General features: G+C 32.0%; 2 protein-coding genes and 1 long non-coding RNA gene across 3 annotated transcripts; 1 reads left to right on the forward strand and 2 right to left on the reverse strand.

The window, feature by feature from the left end:
* Positions 1-3,495: 3,495 nt before the first annotated feature.
* On the reverse strand, positions 3,496-10,130 carry LOC111287986 (protein indeterminate-domain 5, chloroplastic-like). Its single transcript, XM_022878716.2, has 4 exons — positions 8,957-10,130; positions 8,231-8,627; positions 5,288-6,557; positions 3,496-3,844 (listed from the first exon to the last, which is right to left on the reverse strand). Exons 1-3 carry the CDS (start codon positions 9,108-9,110, stop codon positions 5,324-5,326), a joined length of 1,785 nt encoding a protein of 594 aa, XP_022734451.2. The 5' UTR covers positions 9,111-10,130; the 3' UTR covers positions 3,496-3,844; positions 5,288-5,323.
* Positions 10,131-12,874: 2,744 nt separating this feature from the next.
* Positions 12,875-13,945, forward strand: LOC149519362 (uncharacterized). The gene is made up of 2 exons (XR_016341289.1): positions 12,875-13,416; positions 13,701-13,945. It is a non-coding gene; the product is annotated as an uncharacterized LOC149519362 (long non-coding RNA).
* An 865-nt stretch (positions 13,946-14,810) lies between these two features.
* LOC111288247 (uncharacterized protein At4g15970-like) lies at positions 14,811-17,286 on the reverse strand. Its single transcript, XM_089758872.1, has 4 exons — positions 16,778-17,286; positions 16,335-16,697; positions 15,117-15,598; positions 14,811-15,020 (listed from the first exon to the last, which is right to left on the reverse strand). Exons 1-4 carry the CDS (start codon positions 17,081-17,083, stop codon positions 15,014-15,016), a joined length of 1,158 nt encoding a protein of 385 aa, XP_089614998.1. The 5' UTR covers positions 17,084-17,286; the 3' UTR covers positions 14,811-15,013.
* Positions 17,287-17,538: the final 252 nt, after the last annotated feature.

A 17,538-nucleotide genomic window follows, 5' to 3' on the forward strand; every position in this document is an offset into this window, starting at 1 on the left:
CTATTGATGATGAATCTTACTCTTTAACTCAATTCATTGGTAGCATGGTGAGAATGCATAGCTTTGCTCCAATTAGTTATACAAATTAGTATGAAATGTCAGATGATACAAAAAAAAATGTGAAAAATATTAGAGGTATCAATATGATAATATTTTACTTGCTAGTTAATGCTATGACAATAATCTTAGTTTCTAGTTAATAGTATCAATTCATTAGATATATTAACATTTTATTTTCAATTATCTTTTTAAAATTTTAGTCAAAGTTTAAATTTCACAAGTTTGATTCTGACGAATGCGTTGATGAAAAAATAATTCAAAAAATTAAGTTTTAAGTAATAAGATACATGGCTGCTAAATGGAAGAATAAATTGAAGTATAAATTTTATGATAAACACAAGACACCAAAAGAAATGGTTTCAAAGGTTGATGATTTTTAAGTAGAAAAAGATTAGTTCATGTTTTTTGTTATACATTGGTTGACTAGTAAAGCAAAAGTAAATGTTTACAAAATATAGGTATTTACTTTGTTTTAACACTATGATATAATAATGAGCTATTATAATACATATTTTCTTGATCATTTGTTTAAAGAAACAAAGTGAGACAAATAAAACAAATCGTTCAAAATAAGATGAGTCTCATTGCACAGGAACAAAATCATTTTCGATGATTATTCAAAGCTTGGTACATATATAAATTTTTTTTGTGGTATTTAGTTAAATGAATATGAAGTTTACTTTTTATATGCGTGGTTTTGTCATTACAATAATTAATTTATACCTTTATAGAAACAAGATGCTAACAAAATTCCATCATCACATGCTGAAGTGTATATACTTTCTTATACACATAAAGATGAAATTGTTATGAATGCCAAGGCAGCTAAAATTGTGGTAGTTGATTTAGATTATACTTGTTTTTACTTATGTTTAGTTTATTTGTACTAAAATATTTGTTTACAATTTTAAAAACTCATGAAAAAAGGTTTGAGTGAAATTAGTGCTTAAAACTCTGAAGGTAATTTGTAGAAAAATGATGTTTATTCAAAAGTTAAAAGGCTAAAGAGAAAAGAGCATGTTCATTGTATAAGTACAGTATCTACTTCATCTAAACAATATGGCTCTTTATCTTTTAAATTGGTACAACATAAAAAAGAGGTACAAGATTTGAATATTGAAATTAAAGACTTAAAAAAAACTTTAAGCACCGTCTTATCATTACTTCAAAAATAATGTTCAAATAAAAATATAGACGTCTTGAATACTGTTGCTCATATAACAAATAGGAGGTATATATAACATCTATTTTAGTTTATATATATGTAACTTGTCATCTTGATAATGAATCTTGAACCTTATTCAATTTTATTTTGAATTATTTTTAGGTTTTTTATGCTCGTAATGCTCCAGAAATCACACATGAAAACTATCAATCTTTAAATTTAACTCATCAACCTAATCAAAATGAAATGATAAACTCATCATCATATGATATATATGTGGAAATGCTTTGCTTGATACTTGGTTTCTAGATAAAATGCCAAAATCAGTGTTTGAATTTAGGTTTTGAATCATATAATTGTTAAAATCTATCATTGTTATAATTATGTGCCAATTGACTATTATATGAGTGGATATAAACCGAAAACTATGTTTACTTAGGGTTGATTTGTTTTTTAGTCATTAGACAGCTTAGTGTTTTCTTCTATTACTAGCTAGAGAAATTGTTTTTCTTTCAAGGATTGCATATGCAACATATTTTTTATATGTAATCCAGGAAAGCACATTTATATGTGTATCGAATATTTTGTGCTTGTTGCAATTGTGTGTTGGTGTTCATCCAAACAAGTAGAGATAAAGTGATGGTTGTTGCAAGAACAATATTATAGAATCTAATTCACTGCATTATGCTTATTATGTGTATGTAAAGGTAAATGAAAGAATAATACAATAAAATTTAATTCATTGCTTTCCATTTCTCATGTGTATATAATTGTTGCTTTTCATTGTATTGTTCTCATATTTCTTATATGATGCAATTTGGTTCAATGATCTTTACCAATTGTTAACAGTGTTTTTATATGTGGGATCATATTTTTGTTCCTCTCATATGGCTTTATTACATGTAAAAATAAAAAAGAAAAGAAACAAAGAAACAAATATAAATAAAAAATTATGAAGGGTTGTTATCATAGTGGACCTAGATGGATGCTAGGAAAAATACAAATCACACTCAGATAAATTTTTTGTTTGAATCATTTTTAGAATTACAGTAATTATTTTTGCTTTTAACTTAATTATCTAATTGTGTATTTTATGTTACGCAGATGCTTCTTTATAGAAATCTATGATAGAACCTCTTACTTTGGAGAGTTGTTTATTTACTTCAAGCATCATATTTGTAGACATTCAATCATAAATATTAATGTTATTTTTTTTCTAGATTTGGTGCAATGACATTAGTTCTTAACTTATTTTACATTTATGGAGTATAAAACAATTTGGTTGTTGTTTTATTTCAAATGTTATTAAATATTTCTATTTTTTGTGTATTTTTACTTTATATGAAACTATATCATATTATGATTATAAATAAATTAATATTAATAATTAAAAATATAATTAAAACAAAAGTTTTCATCGATGGGTTTTACTATTAGAATATTTCAAGCTATATTAACAGTTATCATGAATAAACCATCGATAAAAGTTAAAACACATAAGGCTATACTAACGGGCACTGACTATTGGTAAAAGATATATTGACAAATCCACCGTCAGTATAGGTTGAAAAAAATTAAAATATACAAGTATATACTAATGGGAAATAATCATCAGTAAAAGATATAATGCGCAATACACAATAGTTGCTATACCAACAGCTATACATATAATGACGGATTAAAACTGTCAGTACAAGTTTATATCGACAAGGTATATACTAATTGTTAGAAATTCGTCGAAATAAATATTTTGACCGTCAGTATAAAGTTTATTATGCTATACCGATAGATTTTTAAGTTTTACCGACGATTTTTTGAGCGTCAGTATAGAGCAATTTTCTTGTAGTATGATCCACTATACATGAGAAACAAAAATAAAAAATGAAAGCTATGAACCAAAGACCCCACCAAAAATCAAGGGTGTAGCAAACCAACACCATAAAAATACTATTTAAAAAAAAATTGTAACACATAATGTTACACTAATTTTATGTACGTTTATATGTGTATGTTAAATGTTCAATTATGAGTCTGTTAGTTAAGATATTTATAAGCAATCTAATTTTTTTTCTTTTAAAGAATTTGAGCAAAGGGAACAAGGAAATGCTACTCCATGATTATTTTCAAGTATAAAACAGGATAACTACATAAATTTCAAGATCCGTTTGTGTAGTCTCAAGGGCTAATAGAACAAAATTGTCTTGGTTTGAGAGCAAATCCGGAGGAAAAAGAAAACGATCCTTATTCTACAAAGATGTCTGGCTAACATATAAGTATAACTACTATTGTTGAACTAAATTGAACTAATTGAAAAGGAAACAAGAAACGATTTTTTTGGCTAAAGTCAACATCCAAATTAAGATAAAAAGATTGTAGCTTGGAACTGATTGGAAACTCATTCACATTAACAGTTGAAGGGAAGAAAAAAAAAAGAAGGGAAGAAAGAAAGTTTTCATACTGCTTGGACTTTAGGGGGGTTAAGCTGCCTTTGCTGAATGATGCACACTTGATCATGACCCCCCCTCCCTTTGGCCTCCACTTCTCCAGGTTGGTCACTTGATGTATTGAAAATAAAAAGCACTGGAGAAGAGCAAAAAAGGCCTTGCCATGGAACAATATCTGCAACAAAAAAAAAAAAAGCACAATTAATAATTAAGAAGATCATAGCGAGCAGCCCTAACACCAGGGAAAATTCAACACACAATAATAATCAAGCATGCATGCAACAATTTTGTTGTATCAAATATACATAATATGACAAGAGAAGAGATCAACTCAATATGTGATCACCATCATTATCATTATCATCAAGTTCTTCTTCTATTTCTTTTTTATTCTTATCTGATAAGTAGACAAATCTGAAAGGGGATGAAAGTCAGAATGCATGCAGCAGGTGGGAAAAAATTTTATTCATGCATGGTAGAGCTCCTCTTTGTCATTTCTGTGATAACAAACAAGATGCTTTTGGTTGTTTTCTTACCTCTGATTTATGACTACTAACCGCAGTTTTATCTCCAAAAACAATTTCGATCTAGCTAATAATTAAGTTCAAATTACATCTCTTAATTTTTATATGATTACTATAATAGAAGAGAGAAGTGACTTAATTAAGTTTAACTCAAGCCCAAAGCTAAATGAGATGAGATTTGAATACAGATTTCATGTTCAAATTAAATGGTCCCTTCTTGTATCAAAATGGATTAGAGAGATAAATAAAAGTTGTAGACATGCAATTAATTAGCCATGAGACCCAGCGTGGAAATTAAAGAATTTAAATTTTCCATGAATTTACCAATATTCCTCAATCTTCATGTATAATCAATCATTTGCCATGAATCCAATGAAGAATTTAAATTTTTGGTGAAAAAGAAAAGTGGGTTTTGGTAGTAAACAATTTGACCATATGCAAATAAGAAAAAGAATCAAAATTTTCCCACGTTTTTTTAGGAATAAATTTCAATGAATAATTTTTTTTTTATTCAAATGAGGACAATACCTTATTACATGAAAAAAAAAGAGATCAAGTTCTAATATTTTTCTTAAGGCTTTTTTTACCAATAGACCAAAAAGGGAAAGACTTATAAATTGCATTGTTTGCTTTAAATATGAATTTGCTGCCTAGGAACTCAAGGCGGAATTGATTTATCGATTTTATTTAATGCATTCTTCTATAATGACTTTTGATAACTTTTCATAAAGCGTTAAAGAAATTATAGTAATAGCCTCGAACTCGGGCAACCCTCCCAAATGCCAAAACCTCATGCCGATGAGCCAAGGATTGTTGGCGAATGTAAGGTTTTTTGCTCAAGAAACTAATAATTAATAATTAGAAGATGTGGATGAATATGAGAGAGAAGCGCTCGTGGTGCTGCCAGCCCATAAAATAAAAAAACAAACCGACAAGAAAATAAACAAAACACATATGTACTACAACTCACGACTGCCCCATGCAACACAATATGTCAGAGAATTCAAAAACAAAAAAATACAGTAAGCAAAAGACACATTTACCAATGAAATTCAAAACCTATAAAATATAATATTATATTATATTTTACGTACCTTTGTACTTTCTTTATATCCCCTTTTTTTTCTTCTTCACTGAAAACTCTCACCTCCTCCAAAAGATTGGTGGCCCGCCTGCGCAGTAGTATTTGTATTTCTCTCTGAACCCAAGGCGCTTAATCCCATTCCTTCTTGCTGTTGCTGCGACTGTTGCACCCTTTGTGCAACCCCTCCTCCGCTCATGCTTCTGACCATTTGCCCGACCCCAAGGAAGTCCCTAGTCAATCTATCTGACCCACCAACGCTAACATTTAAATTTTGCTTCTGCTGCTGCTGCTTTTCTTGTTCCATGCTATTTCTATTTAAGTAAGGGCTTTCTAGTCCTTGTGCAGTGCTATATGTATTGACTCCTCCAAACCCACCTCCAAAAATGGAGGAGTTACCACTTGCCAGGGAGTTCATTAGTTCATGTAGGTTTTTCACGGTACTATCTCCCAAAATGCCTCCAAAGTCTGAGGATTTGGTTCCGGTTGAGGAAGTGCTAAAGCTTCTTAGAAGAGTGGCGCTGTTGTTGTTGCTTGAAGTTGAGCCTATTTGAACAGCTTTTTGAAGCAATGCGGTTGCGGACATTTGGGGTACCATATTATTGTTTTGAACCGATGACGTAAAGAAAGAAGGGATGTTGGAGGTGATTTGATCGCCCATTATGTTGTTTGAGAAGAGATTTGACGCTTCGCTTGTCCCACGGCCGCCAACGTTTTCATTGTTGAAATGATCAGAGATTAGCAAACCTGAAGATGTTAAATTGTTGTCTGTATTGGCATTGTTGCTGTTATTGATGATGCTTGTGTTGCTACTATTGGAAAGGAAGCTAAGATTGAATAGATTGGCTGCTGAAGGAGGGTTGCTTGTATTGTTTTGCATATCAGGAAACTGCATTAGTCCTTGGAACGATTTGCTGTTTCCCAACAATCCTTGTTGAGGTTGATGTTCTTGATTGAAATTTTGGTTAGACTCTTGCATTAAGAAAGCAGCTGAAGAAACCATGGGTTGTTGAGGTCGAAACGAAGACGACGATCCCATTGATGGAGAGAGAAGATGATCAAATTGGGTACTCCTGGCGCCATCACCATGTCTTAAAATGTCACCAGTCTGATTATTCTGGCCTTGTATCGATGAAATTTGAGTTCCCACTTGAGATAGGCCTAAGCTTGTATTGCTACTTCCATAAAAATGGTAGCCAATGGGGTTCAAGGAAGGAGGGTGCCTTGCACTTTCCTGAGCCAGTGCATCACAAAATGCCCTGTGAGTTATAAAGCTGTCACGCCTGCAGCAGTTATAATAGAAGGAATAAGCCGCTGACAGATAGTAGCTATGAAAAACAAAATAAAAGGACACGGTTTGAAAAGAGAGTTAAAAACAAAATTTGAACAGCAACCCGTGTCTGCTATGTTTAGTACATCAAATTATAGGATTTTGAAAGTTAGTTTGTGGAGAGGAAAATTCAATCAATTAATCTTAGTTATGACTAGCTACCTAAACAAATCATTAAGATAAATAATTTCATTAGCTAATTAATCAATGATGTCCCCAATCGTAATAGATGCAATGCAAACATGGCAGCGACCACAATTTAAATCTTGGATTTTTCTCCTATTGTTTTCTGTTTGTTATTATTCTGGCCCAAAATGTAAGGTAAAAAAAGTCTTACATTGAAAAGAAGCCCTATTTTGCATGGGGTGTCCCAAGTCAGATTTACTCTCTGAGAAGTGTTAGGGGTGGGAGAACAACAGGAAAGGTTATAAAAGAAAATGTAAAAGTTTAGAAAACCTCAAGCAACAAAAAAAAGATTAGCATGCATCAATGCTCAATGGTAATAGAAAAAAAAAAAAGCAGGGTAGGTCACAAGAATTTCACTAAAACTTGAAAGTGATTAATCAATACATATGAACTGCCATTTCAAGAATTGGATGTCCAATAAATGCGACAAGAGAATGTGTTCAACCCAGTGAAAAGTGATCAATCAAGAAGCCCACTTGGGGATGTTGTCTTCAATTAATGCAAAACTCAAGAAATATTCCGGTTAAGAATCGTTTTCTAAAACAAGAAGTTAAGAAAGCTACCGGGTTTTCACTTTTTCTTTCTTGCTTTTTGAATTCCTAAATCAAACAATTCTCTCAGGCTCAAGCTAGCCTCCCACGGTTGAAGCTACAATTCCCTACGGGGAAAGACCACAGCTTCAAAACTAGAACCTCGGTGGGGGATTAAGAGAGAGAGGAAGAGAAGGTTGGTAAGAGTTTAGAGGCTAATGTTACCATGAAAAGGGATACCTGCAAGAGCACAGAGTTGAACACGTCTAGCCAACCCGCAAGAGAACAAACATGGTAACAACAACAAAGAAAAAACTCTACATGGCATAGCAGCACGTGAAGAGGGAAAAAGTAAAAAACGAAAAAGGGCGGTGGTTCGAAGGAAAAACAAAAGATTAACTGTTTTCATTATTTTTTTTAGGGGGGGTTTAAATTGTTTGGTGGATAGAAGCCAAGAACCTTATTGCCAATGGCAGTTTCCACTGATTATTCACGTGGAAGCATGTTTGTTTTCTGTATTCACCATCTTGACCACTTGAACTTGAAAAATCAAAGAAAAAAAGGGGGATAATGGGACGAAAGAGAGAGACTCGATTGAAAGAAAACGGAACGAAAAGAGATAAAAAAGCATCAAACTTTTCCATCCCTTGTCACCTAAGGAATCTAATCCCCTAACCAAATAAGGCCAAGCAGAAATTATAACGCCTCTTCCCTTTCTCCTGTGCCAGTGGGAATAAGGCACATAAGCCGTAGGAAGAGCCTGTTGTGTTATCGATGCCTTAAACCAAACAAAACAAGAGAAGATGGAGAATTAATTGCGTCATGCTATACGCAAAAAAAAAAAAGGGTTTAATGGGAAAATGTGAAGGAACGATCATAGATTATAGATTGCAGAAATATTATTAACTACCTTGAGAAGAGAGTGCCACAGTCACATCTGTACTCTCGAGTGCCACAGGTTTTCGAATGAGCTTTCCAATCGGATTGCACGGCATACCTCTTGGAACACTTCTCACACTTCCATCTTTTCTCACCATGCTTTCTTGAGTAATGCTTTTTGATGCCAGTGAGGTCGCCAAGTGCCCTGGACGGATCATGGTGAACGCAAGTGGGCTCAGGGCAGAGATAAACCTTCCTCTTCACTTCTTTTGTAGTCTTCTGCCTTAGCTTCCAAGGCAGGTTGTGTCCTCTTCTGTGGAGCTGTAAGTTTTGCTCCCTTTGGAACCCTTTCTTGCATACCTCACAAATGAACCTGTTTGTTGCCATTAGAGTCTTGGGAGATAGTGCTATCACTTCCGCATCTGGATCTGTTATCATAATAAAATAATGCCAAACAATGACAAATCATTACAAAATTCTAAATTTGATTAATTACAATAAGGAGGAAAATTTTTGGATGATAAAAAAAATTCCCTATGTCATTTCCACTCAATAAGCTTCAGAATTTAGGGTTTCCCTGTGTTTTTTCTTCTCTTTCTTTACGTATATATATATATATAAGGAAAGGAAGCAAGAATAACTTGAGATAAAATTGAAATGAATTCTCTTTACTAGAATTGGTGAAATATATATCTTTGGTTAGATTAATTAGTAGAATCTAATTATATATATAATTAGATAAAAATTGGATACTTGCTTGGTGTTCCAGGTTGGTTTCTCTTTTTCTTCTGAGGCGGCGGTGGAGCTGGCCCTGTCGATGAAGTTGGTGTTGAAGAATGCTGTTGCTTCATCTGGTTTTGATCCTCTTCTCTAATTCCAAAGAAAGGCCCTGAGGAGGAAGATGCAGCCATCTTTAAACAAAAACAAAAGCCTCTTGCTGTTTTCTTATTTACTTCTATCAATTATCTAACAGCAACCCCACATTGAAATTTGTTGGTGTTCCTATGAAAACTTATCTGAAAAAGCTGAGAAAGGGGGGATTCGAGCTTTATGAGTAGAATTGATTGATGAAAATCCTAAAAAGGCAAATATCTAAAATCAAAGGAAGATGAAGATTGAAGAGAAAGGAGAAAAATTAAAACAAAATCTAATCTATGGACATTTTGCTGCTTTTCTTTCTTTTCTCTACTGTTTCTTTCACTTCCTTTTAAATGCCAAATTGTGAACAAAGTGATGTTTCTTCTCTGATTTGGTGTCATGCAGATACACTAACACATATACACCCTCTCAGCAGATTTTCCTTTTCTTTCTTTTTATTAAATTCTTTTGCTCTAACCCTCTTTTTTTTTACCTGATTTTGCTCATTTCTTTCAAATTACAAAATCAAATTAAATGAGTTTGAGAGAGAGAAAAAAGAGTAGAGAGATAAGAGAAGAAGGTGAGGCCTGCAGGTCGGTGGACCCAATCCATTAGCCGCAAAACGACATAGGATGGTGCGTGAGAGCAGCAGCCCTTACCTTCCTTCTCTCTCTTGCTCTTTCTCTCCTATTTCGTATTTCTTACTCGCTTTCAGACAAACTTGCTATCATCACCATTTCTCCCACTGGGCCTCACTGTAAGAAAAATCATTTCAGAAAAAAAGAAAGAAACTTCAATCCCTAAAAGAAAAAACTAAATTGGGTTTTTTGCAAATGAGAAAAAAATTAAACTAGGTGAAAACATCTGACACAAACAATTGATTCGAAGTTTGTTGGATGAAACTAAGCTCATAAAACTGAGAAGAGAGTGTGGTTTGTTCTTGTACGTAGCAGTAGTGAGCTTTTATTTGGTTTTTCTGAACATGCAAAAGGCAAAAGCAGGATGGACAAGACTTTCCCCACTTGGGTTCAGCTTAATCCAGTTTGGTTCCATTGCTGTGTGACCACGATGTCACATCAAGAAATAAAAAGGGTATTTCAGTTATTCTATGTTGGAAATTTCACAATAATAATAATAATAATAATAAAACCCAAGGAAAAGACCTAATCCAACTAATAAGTGATAAATTAAAAAAAAGGAAAACCTCAGATTCATTTACATTTTTTTTAAGAATAAAATTAATATTCTCGTAATTTTTCAAAAATTTAAATAACAAAAATAATAAAAGCCTTCAATTTTTTTTAATTATCTAGTTATAGACTACTAACTTGTTAATATCATTGGCCTTTTACTATTTAAAGTGACAGCCGCCATGGATATACCGTGAAAAGAAAGCATGGAAGAATTAAAAAGAGAATGAGAAAAGGAATTCGTATACTCCTTCACTCTTAATTTGTTTGTCTAGTATTGATTTTTATAAAATTTAAAGAAAATAATTTTAATGCATTTAATATTAAAATTAAAAAATTTTATAATTTTTAATATCATAAAATATAATTTTAAAAAACAAAAAAAATAAAAATTTTATATGTTAAAAAAAAGAAAAATAATATAATTTTAAGACATTTTAAAAAAATAAAGAAAAAATAGGACAAAAAGAGTATTAAAAAAGTGAAAGGTGAAATTTAAGTCTTGAATAAGACTTATTATTTTATTTTTATTTTTTTCAGAAAAGGAATATAAGCAGCAGCTATAATTTTCATTCTTTAAAACAATGATGATAGCTTAACCAAAACCGTGAACCTCGTTGTCAAGTATTATTATTCCTAAGATTTGATGAGACTGTAAAAATTTGGTTGTAATAAATTACGCTTTGAGGCTGTAATTAATGTAAATTTAAACCCCAGGCTGCAATTAATTTCAATAATTTAAAATTTTTAGTTTGGAGTTTTCAAGTTTGATCTACAAAACTGTGATTTTAAAAATAAAATTTCCGAACTATTTATAATATGAGAAAAAGTTATATTTCATTAACTCAAAATTCATGAATTGAAAATTTTCCCCTTGAAAAGCAATTTAATTAAACATGAGGCTCTTCTTGGTTTCAATAGAGCTCTTTTTCATTTTTATTTTTTTGGGAAAAAAAAAAGAAAATGAATGTAAAACTATGTTTGATGATTAAAAAAATTTTTATAGAAAATGAAAAATTAAATCATGGATCTGTGCATTTTTATTAGTTTTTCTAATACAAGATAGCAATACCAAACACAGTTTTAATATTTTCATTTTAAAAAATTATATTATCTTTTATTTATCAAACGCATTTTCAATAAAATTTTAAAATTAAAAATTAAATAAAAAATGTTTCCTAAAACCAAACAGTCACTAAAATTTCTAACTCCCATGTTTTCGAGACGAAAGGGGACCATTTATGAAAAAAATATTAGTATGATAAGAAGGATTTGTTGGCAAAATGCACCACAAGTCTCTAATCTTTTCATGGTTAAAGTTTAATTTAGATCTCTAATCTTTCAATTATTCCATTTAAATCCTAAATCTCTTTAATTAAATTTCTCCAATGATTTTTTTTATGAATTTATAAGCACAAGAAAAACTGTAATATTCAATAATAATCAAATATTATATTCATAAAAAAATTTGTAAATTAAATCAATCAATTAACAAATTAATATATAATTTGACAAATTAAACATAAAATTAGATCAAATTCATGCATAATAAAACCCCTTCTTCTCGTTAAGCTGAAACTAGTTGGTTTTAATAAATTTGTGTTTTAAGTATGTATAATCATTTGTATAGCAAATTTACTCTATAGCCGATTTATTTTTTTTCCTTTAAAAAAGATATAGATGAAGGATGGATACATTAGAACTTTGGGTAACATCATGACAGATTTAGGTTTTTAAATCAAAATTAATTGTCATCAACATACCCAAACACTGAATTGCGTGTTTCGCTTGACTTGTTTTAACTGAATTTTATATCAACTGGGAGGCATAATGCTCTGTTTCAATTAGAATATTAGACATGTTTTGTTTTGTTTTGTTCGCTTGGTTTATTTTTTTAGCAAATAAAAAAAATATTAAATATTAAATTTTAAATCTTATTAAATATCATTTATATGAATTATTTAAATTAAATTTCGAATTCATGCGATCTATTGTTTTTTCTTGCCACATCTCTGTTTCTTAATTATTCCTATTAGTTATGACATTTTGTTTTGGTTGATTAAAAAAATTTGCTGATTAAAGCTACTCTGCGGATAGTTTTTTTTTTTTTTTCTTAATTTAAATATCTTACCAAGGCGTTAAAGGCTCAAAGGAAATGATGTATGGACGTAATCCCCTGGCCGAAACTGCGGGCCCATGAGCCGGGTAGCCTAAATGAAACAGTGAGCTTTTACATGACAAAGACAAAACACTCTGATGGTCAAGAAATGAAGGAGAAAGCAACGGAAGCTTCTTCGAAACCCCATATAAAGCCACTGGTGTACTAACGTACGTAGTAGGGAGATGACAAAAGTTGGAAGGCACACTCGTTGAGGATTCAAAGATGCTGGCTGATGGCATTGAAGAAACTAAATGATACAAATATTGTTTTGCTTCATTGAAGAAACTAATGAAGCAAAACAATTTGCTTTGCTAATGGATCAAGAGACTTGAGTTGAATCACCCAATTATATGCAAGGGAGAGGTAAGTGCTGGAGAAAGTGTAGCATTAGGGATGAATTCTTAAAGTAGATTATAGACTTCAGCCATTAATGGACAAGAAGCTTACCTCATTGTGTAACCAAACCACATGAGCACTCTTTGTCTATTTCTTTCAATAATTTCCATTAAAAACATATATAAAATCAACCCTATACCATTTTTTTCATATAAAATCATCTGTTTCTTTTTACATGCATTTGAAGAAAAAAACATTACCCACTTTTTATTCTACATATACTCTATAGCATAGAATATGCTTTTTATTTATTCATGGCTGTTCAACCAACCCCAGTAGCTCAACTTGTTGGGCCTGAACTTCATTACAAAAAAATTTACCAAAAATAGCCCTCTTCTTCAAGGGAGGTTCCTGTTATCTTCAAAGCCTGCTTCTTTCAATTCCTTCTTTGGTCCCCAAGGTTTTTGTTGTTAAAGATTAAGTTATAACTCGAGGTCTCTTGCTAGAATTTCAGTGAGTACGGAGAAACAATCTAGCCCATTAAATGGGTATGGAAACAATAGGGAGGAAAATAGTGGAGTAGTGGAAGTGATTGCCATTGGTTCTCGCTAGGAAAGGTGTGCTTGAATTTGGCTTGGACTCGCCTTTTCAAACGTCTTCTTTGAGATTTTGGTAACTCGCCCCTTTAATTGTTTTTAAATTTTGTTTTAGTTTTTAAAGGTTTTGATTTCAACTAGGCATGATTTTGGTAAATGGGTAGGTTTTAATTTGCTTATTTACACATGTTCCAATTGGTAGAGCTGATTGGAAGTTAATAAGTTATGTTACTATCAATGTTGTTTTGTTAGTAAGGCTTTCTATTACGGTTTTGTTGCAAGATGCCATTGAAAGAGAGATAAGTTTCTTGTTCCCAAAATATAAGATTTCACTGCTAAGATGAATGCAAACTTGTGCAGATCATGGAAAGTACCAAGTAGCAAAACTTGGATTTGGAGCTGGTTACAGTGTCATAACTTCAATTTTGCAAGCTATGAATGGTACAGGGGGTAAAGGTATGATTGAAGGAAATTTGAGTGCAGATCTGGCATGAGTTTCATTTGAGCTGTTAAGATATGTTAAGTAATTTTCTGTTAAAATTACATCAAAACTTAATTTTGTTTATATCAGCAGCCTACCCTTTTTCTGTGGCAATATTGTGTTATTACAAGCTTTGACCATATCATTTTTGAACATAGGACCTCAATGGCATTGTTGCAAGTTTAAATGTTACCAACAACAATGATGTCATGATATCTGCGGGGTACACAAGGGGATATAATGGTATCTATTCATGTCCATATCAGAACCATATCCAGGGCATGCTCTGTTCAAGCATAAAATTATGTACTTGGACAAAAACGGTCAATTTGGCCCTTGAAACAGTGATTCAAGGTGTGATTAAGCCCTGTGACATTTATTTAGTTCAACTAGACCTTCAAATTCTTCTGCTGGTTAATTGGGTCAAATTAACAACTGTTGATTTTGCCCATTTTGCTAGTTGATAATCAATTAAAAAGACAAAAGAGCTTCAGCCCAAACCTCAAACTATACCCAACCCAACTCTAGTTTACTATAGTAGAAGATAAATATCGATTTAATTAAAAAAAAAAAAGGAAAATATAGGGAGGATGGTGAATTTAGTTTAGGCATATACGCCTAAGAACATGTATCTTTACCAAATCATGGAGATTTGTTCTCCAAAGCAAACTTAATGACAGAATGTTGGGCTACACAAACAATGATAGATTGTCGGGGCAGATATGGTAATTTGTATTTTTTTTATTATATAAAATATTAATAATTTACGTATTCATATAATATTTATTTAAAAATTATATGTCATAATTTATATTTATATTTTTTTATTAAAATCATATATTATTTTATTAAAATTTTAATTTGTATCACTTTTATATTTTTTTAATATTATTTTCATATCTCGTTATCAATACCATTTTAAGTTTGGCATGCCATCAAAATTACTAAATGACATAAGGTTGGACTCCAAAAATTAACCAAAATCCCGAAACTCTTCTATGTAGACAATATGTAAGGTCACTATCATCAAATCAGTGCGTAAATGAGAATTATTACATAAATGAAGAGGAAACAGAAAGCTTACCCTCTCATTATCTTTTGACAGTAAATATTTTAAGCATATGTACAATTCCAATCAATCATCTTCCTCTGGTTGAACATCCATCTCTGGAGTTGGGGAACCCTAATGGCGTTAGAGTCTGTACCAGTTGAAAAAACAGAAAAAAAATATTTTTAGAAAAAAGTTGCAGATTTTGCTGGAAAAAAAATGGTCCAGATTTAGACTGCAAGCGTACCTGCAATTCTTAGGGACCCTCCAGGAGATAATGGATTCATTCTTCAGATCTGGTGGCAATGACATGAAAGCTCTCCAATCTTGAAGCATAATTTTGAGATCATGAAGCTTGTTATTCATACCATAACAGCAATTTACATGCATTGTGCATACTACATTCAAATCTCTGCTAGGCTCACAAAGACCACCAAAATAAGCTGTATCCAAAAATCTAATCTTCAGTCCAATATCTGATATGAAAGGATGAGACTTGATCTTATTCAGAACATCCTGATCATGATATTCTGGATAGGTTTCACGTGCAGAATACCAGAACTTGTAGAATGCTATTGACCGATTATTAGACTTTACAAAGTTAAATCCCCCATTGGGTCTGTTATTCATATTATCAGGTCTGCCAAAAAAATTGTCACATGCAATCTGGAAGTCAGCATCAGGAAAGAACCGTGGAAATGGATCCCTGAACCACATGATATCAGCATCCTGGAGAAGTAAACCATCAAAAAAGGCATTAATCATATCTATTATTTATTGCTCCGAAGGAAAATATAGAAAGTTTGATATATTATTTATTGCTCTAGCTAGGAAGTTTCATATCCATTATTTCTTGATGATGCTTTAAGCATTTCCTCAAATGATACTTAAGGCTGCACCACAGCACAGCGCCCAAGCTCATATGATGTGCATCCTTCAGTAACAACCAATTTTCTTCTGATTATTGGACCGAAGAAAGCTTTCAATTCAGCTTAAACGACTTCAACCAATTCTAAAAGCAGAAAGTTGTTTTCAAATATTTTATTCACAAAAATTGCTTCTTGTATATATTGACTTTGTTCTCAAAATAATAGAGCACGCACCATGGGAACACAGAACCTTTCAGTTAGATATCAGGCTACATAAATAGGAAGAATCAACTCTAAAAGAAAGAGGTAAATTGATAATTTTAAACACAACAGATTACTATTAAAATGACACACTTTAAAATTTTAATAAAAATTATACATATGAAGTTAGAAAAACAAAAAAATATGTTTTGTGTTTGGTACATGACACAAATTATAATATAATAATTTTCATATTTTATACTTATTTAACAAAAAATAAACATATACAAATACAGGAATTATCGTGTCTAAAAGAACACCATGTGAGCAACAAATTGAACAAGCTTTGTCAAATTAATAAGATTAAGTTTTATTGAAAGTGTCAAGGCAAATACCGTGAAAACAAAACTATAACCCAACTCAAGGACAGATCCAAGGAAATCAATCCTTCTCCACATCATCTTCAAGTAGCGTGGGGTCATAAAGTATGCTTCCTGATGAAAGTCAACATCCTCGGTGACAAGAGGAAAGCAATGCTTATGTACAATTCGACAGCGATTATATGCCTTTTCATCCAAGGCAATAATCACCAAATGGTCCAACAGCCTTTGTGTGCCATCTCCAAGCGTAAAGCTCTGAAGGAAAAGATCAACAACCGAATTGGGACTCGCCCAGGCGTCATTTAAAGTCGTCAAAATAACAGTCTTATTCGCCATGGAAGCGTTCTTCAAAACTTCTTCAAGCTGTTGATTGGGATTCTGCAGGAAAAAAAACTTTGAACGTAAATTTATTCGGGGATATTCTTTGGATTGTTTTTAGAGTTAAAGAGAGAACCAACCGGAGAAGGAATACTAGAGAAGGAGGAAGAAGAAAGGGAACTTGACGATAAACGCAGGAAGCGGAGGGAATCCGTATTAGTGTAAAGAAGCAAAGTGGAAAGAGTGACGACGATGAAAATGAGAGCAGCTCGGCGGGTAAGCATCGAAGCTTCAGGAGACATAACGACGGAAGAAGTGGGGGCAGAAGCGAAAGGGCGGTCACAGGGAGGAAGAGTAGTAGCGAAGCAGCAGCACGTTGAAACAGCTAGAGAAGGATGATACCTTCTCCTGTGAAACCCCAAAGCCAACTGTTGCGGAGACGGCATCAACTGACAACAACAATAAATTTCGTTCTTTTATTTTTTTTTTTAACTATAAAATAATATTTTTGAAAAAAAAAAGAAAAAAAAGAAAAATTGGAAGAAGAGTTGAAATGCAAGGCTGTTCCAGATTTCCGATTTCTCTGTCGAATTAAAGAAAGAGAAGACACAATGAGAAATCTTAACCAGTTAGCCAACTTGATAAAGTAGGCCCCTATCCCCCTAATTCCACTTAAAAATTATTTTTTATTTCTAATGTAATCTCGGTTAAAGATTAAATTAATCATATTATATTACATTAATTAATCCTAAACAAACTTCTTAATACAGGCAATAATTTGTGTTTTTTTTATTCTTTAATTTTTTAATGTTTTCCTTGTCCAAAAAACTGCAAAGTCAAACCCTCTATGGGTTTTTCTAATTAATAATCTTTAAAAAAGATTTATGTGGAGTCTATTTGT

The sequence above is a fragment of the Durio zibethinus genome, chromosome 4 (genome assembly GCF_047325235.1).
Source record: "Durio zibethinus cultivar Kanyao isolate XHJ-2024 chromosome 4, ASM4732523v1, whole genome shotgun sequence".
NCBI lineage: Eukaryota > Viridiplantae > Streptophyta > Magnoliopsida > Malvales > Malvaceae > Durio > Durio zibethinus.

Bases quoted from the DNA above. Each gene is read 5' to 3' on its own strand.
- LOC111288247 (XM_089758872.1), bottom strand. From the start codon at position 17,083: ATGCCGTCTCCGCAACAGTTGGCTTTGGGGTTTCACAGGAGAAGGTAT. The intron at 16,698-16,777 runs GTTGGTTCTCTC...TTTTTCCTGCAG, and splicing joins TCTCTAGTATTCCTTCTCCG to AATCCCAATCAACAGCTTGA. The intron at 15,599-16,334 runs GTATTTGCCTTG...TTACTTCTCCAG, and splicing joins GTTATAGTTTTGTTTTCACG to GATGCTGATATCATGTGGTT.
- LOC111287986 (XM_022878716.2), bottom strand. From the start codon at position 9,110: ATGGCTGCATCTTCCTCCTCAGGGCCTTTCTTTGGAATTAGAGAAGAG. The intron at 8,628-8,956 runs GCAAGTATCCAA...TTATGATAACAG, and splicing joins AAACCAACCTGGAACACCAA to ATCCAGATGCGGAAGTGATA. The intron at 6,558-8,230 runs GTAGTTAATAAT...TAACTGCTGCAG, and splicing joins TGTGGCACTCTCTTCTCAAG to GCGTGACAGCTTTATAACTC.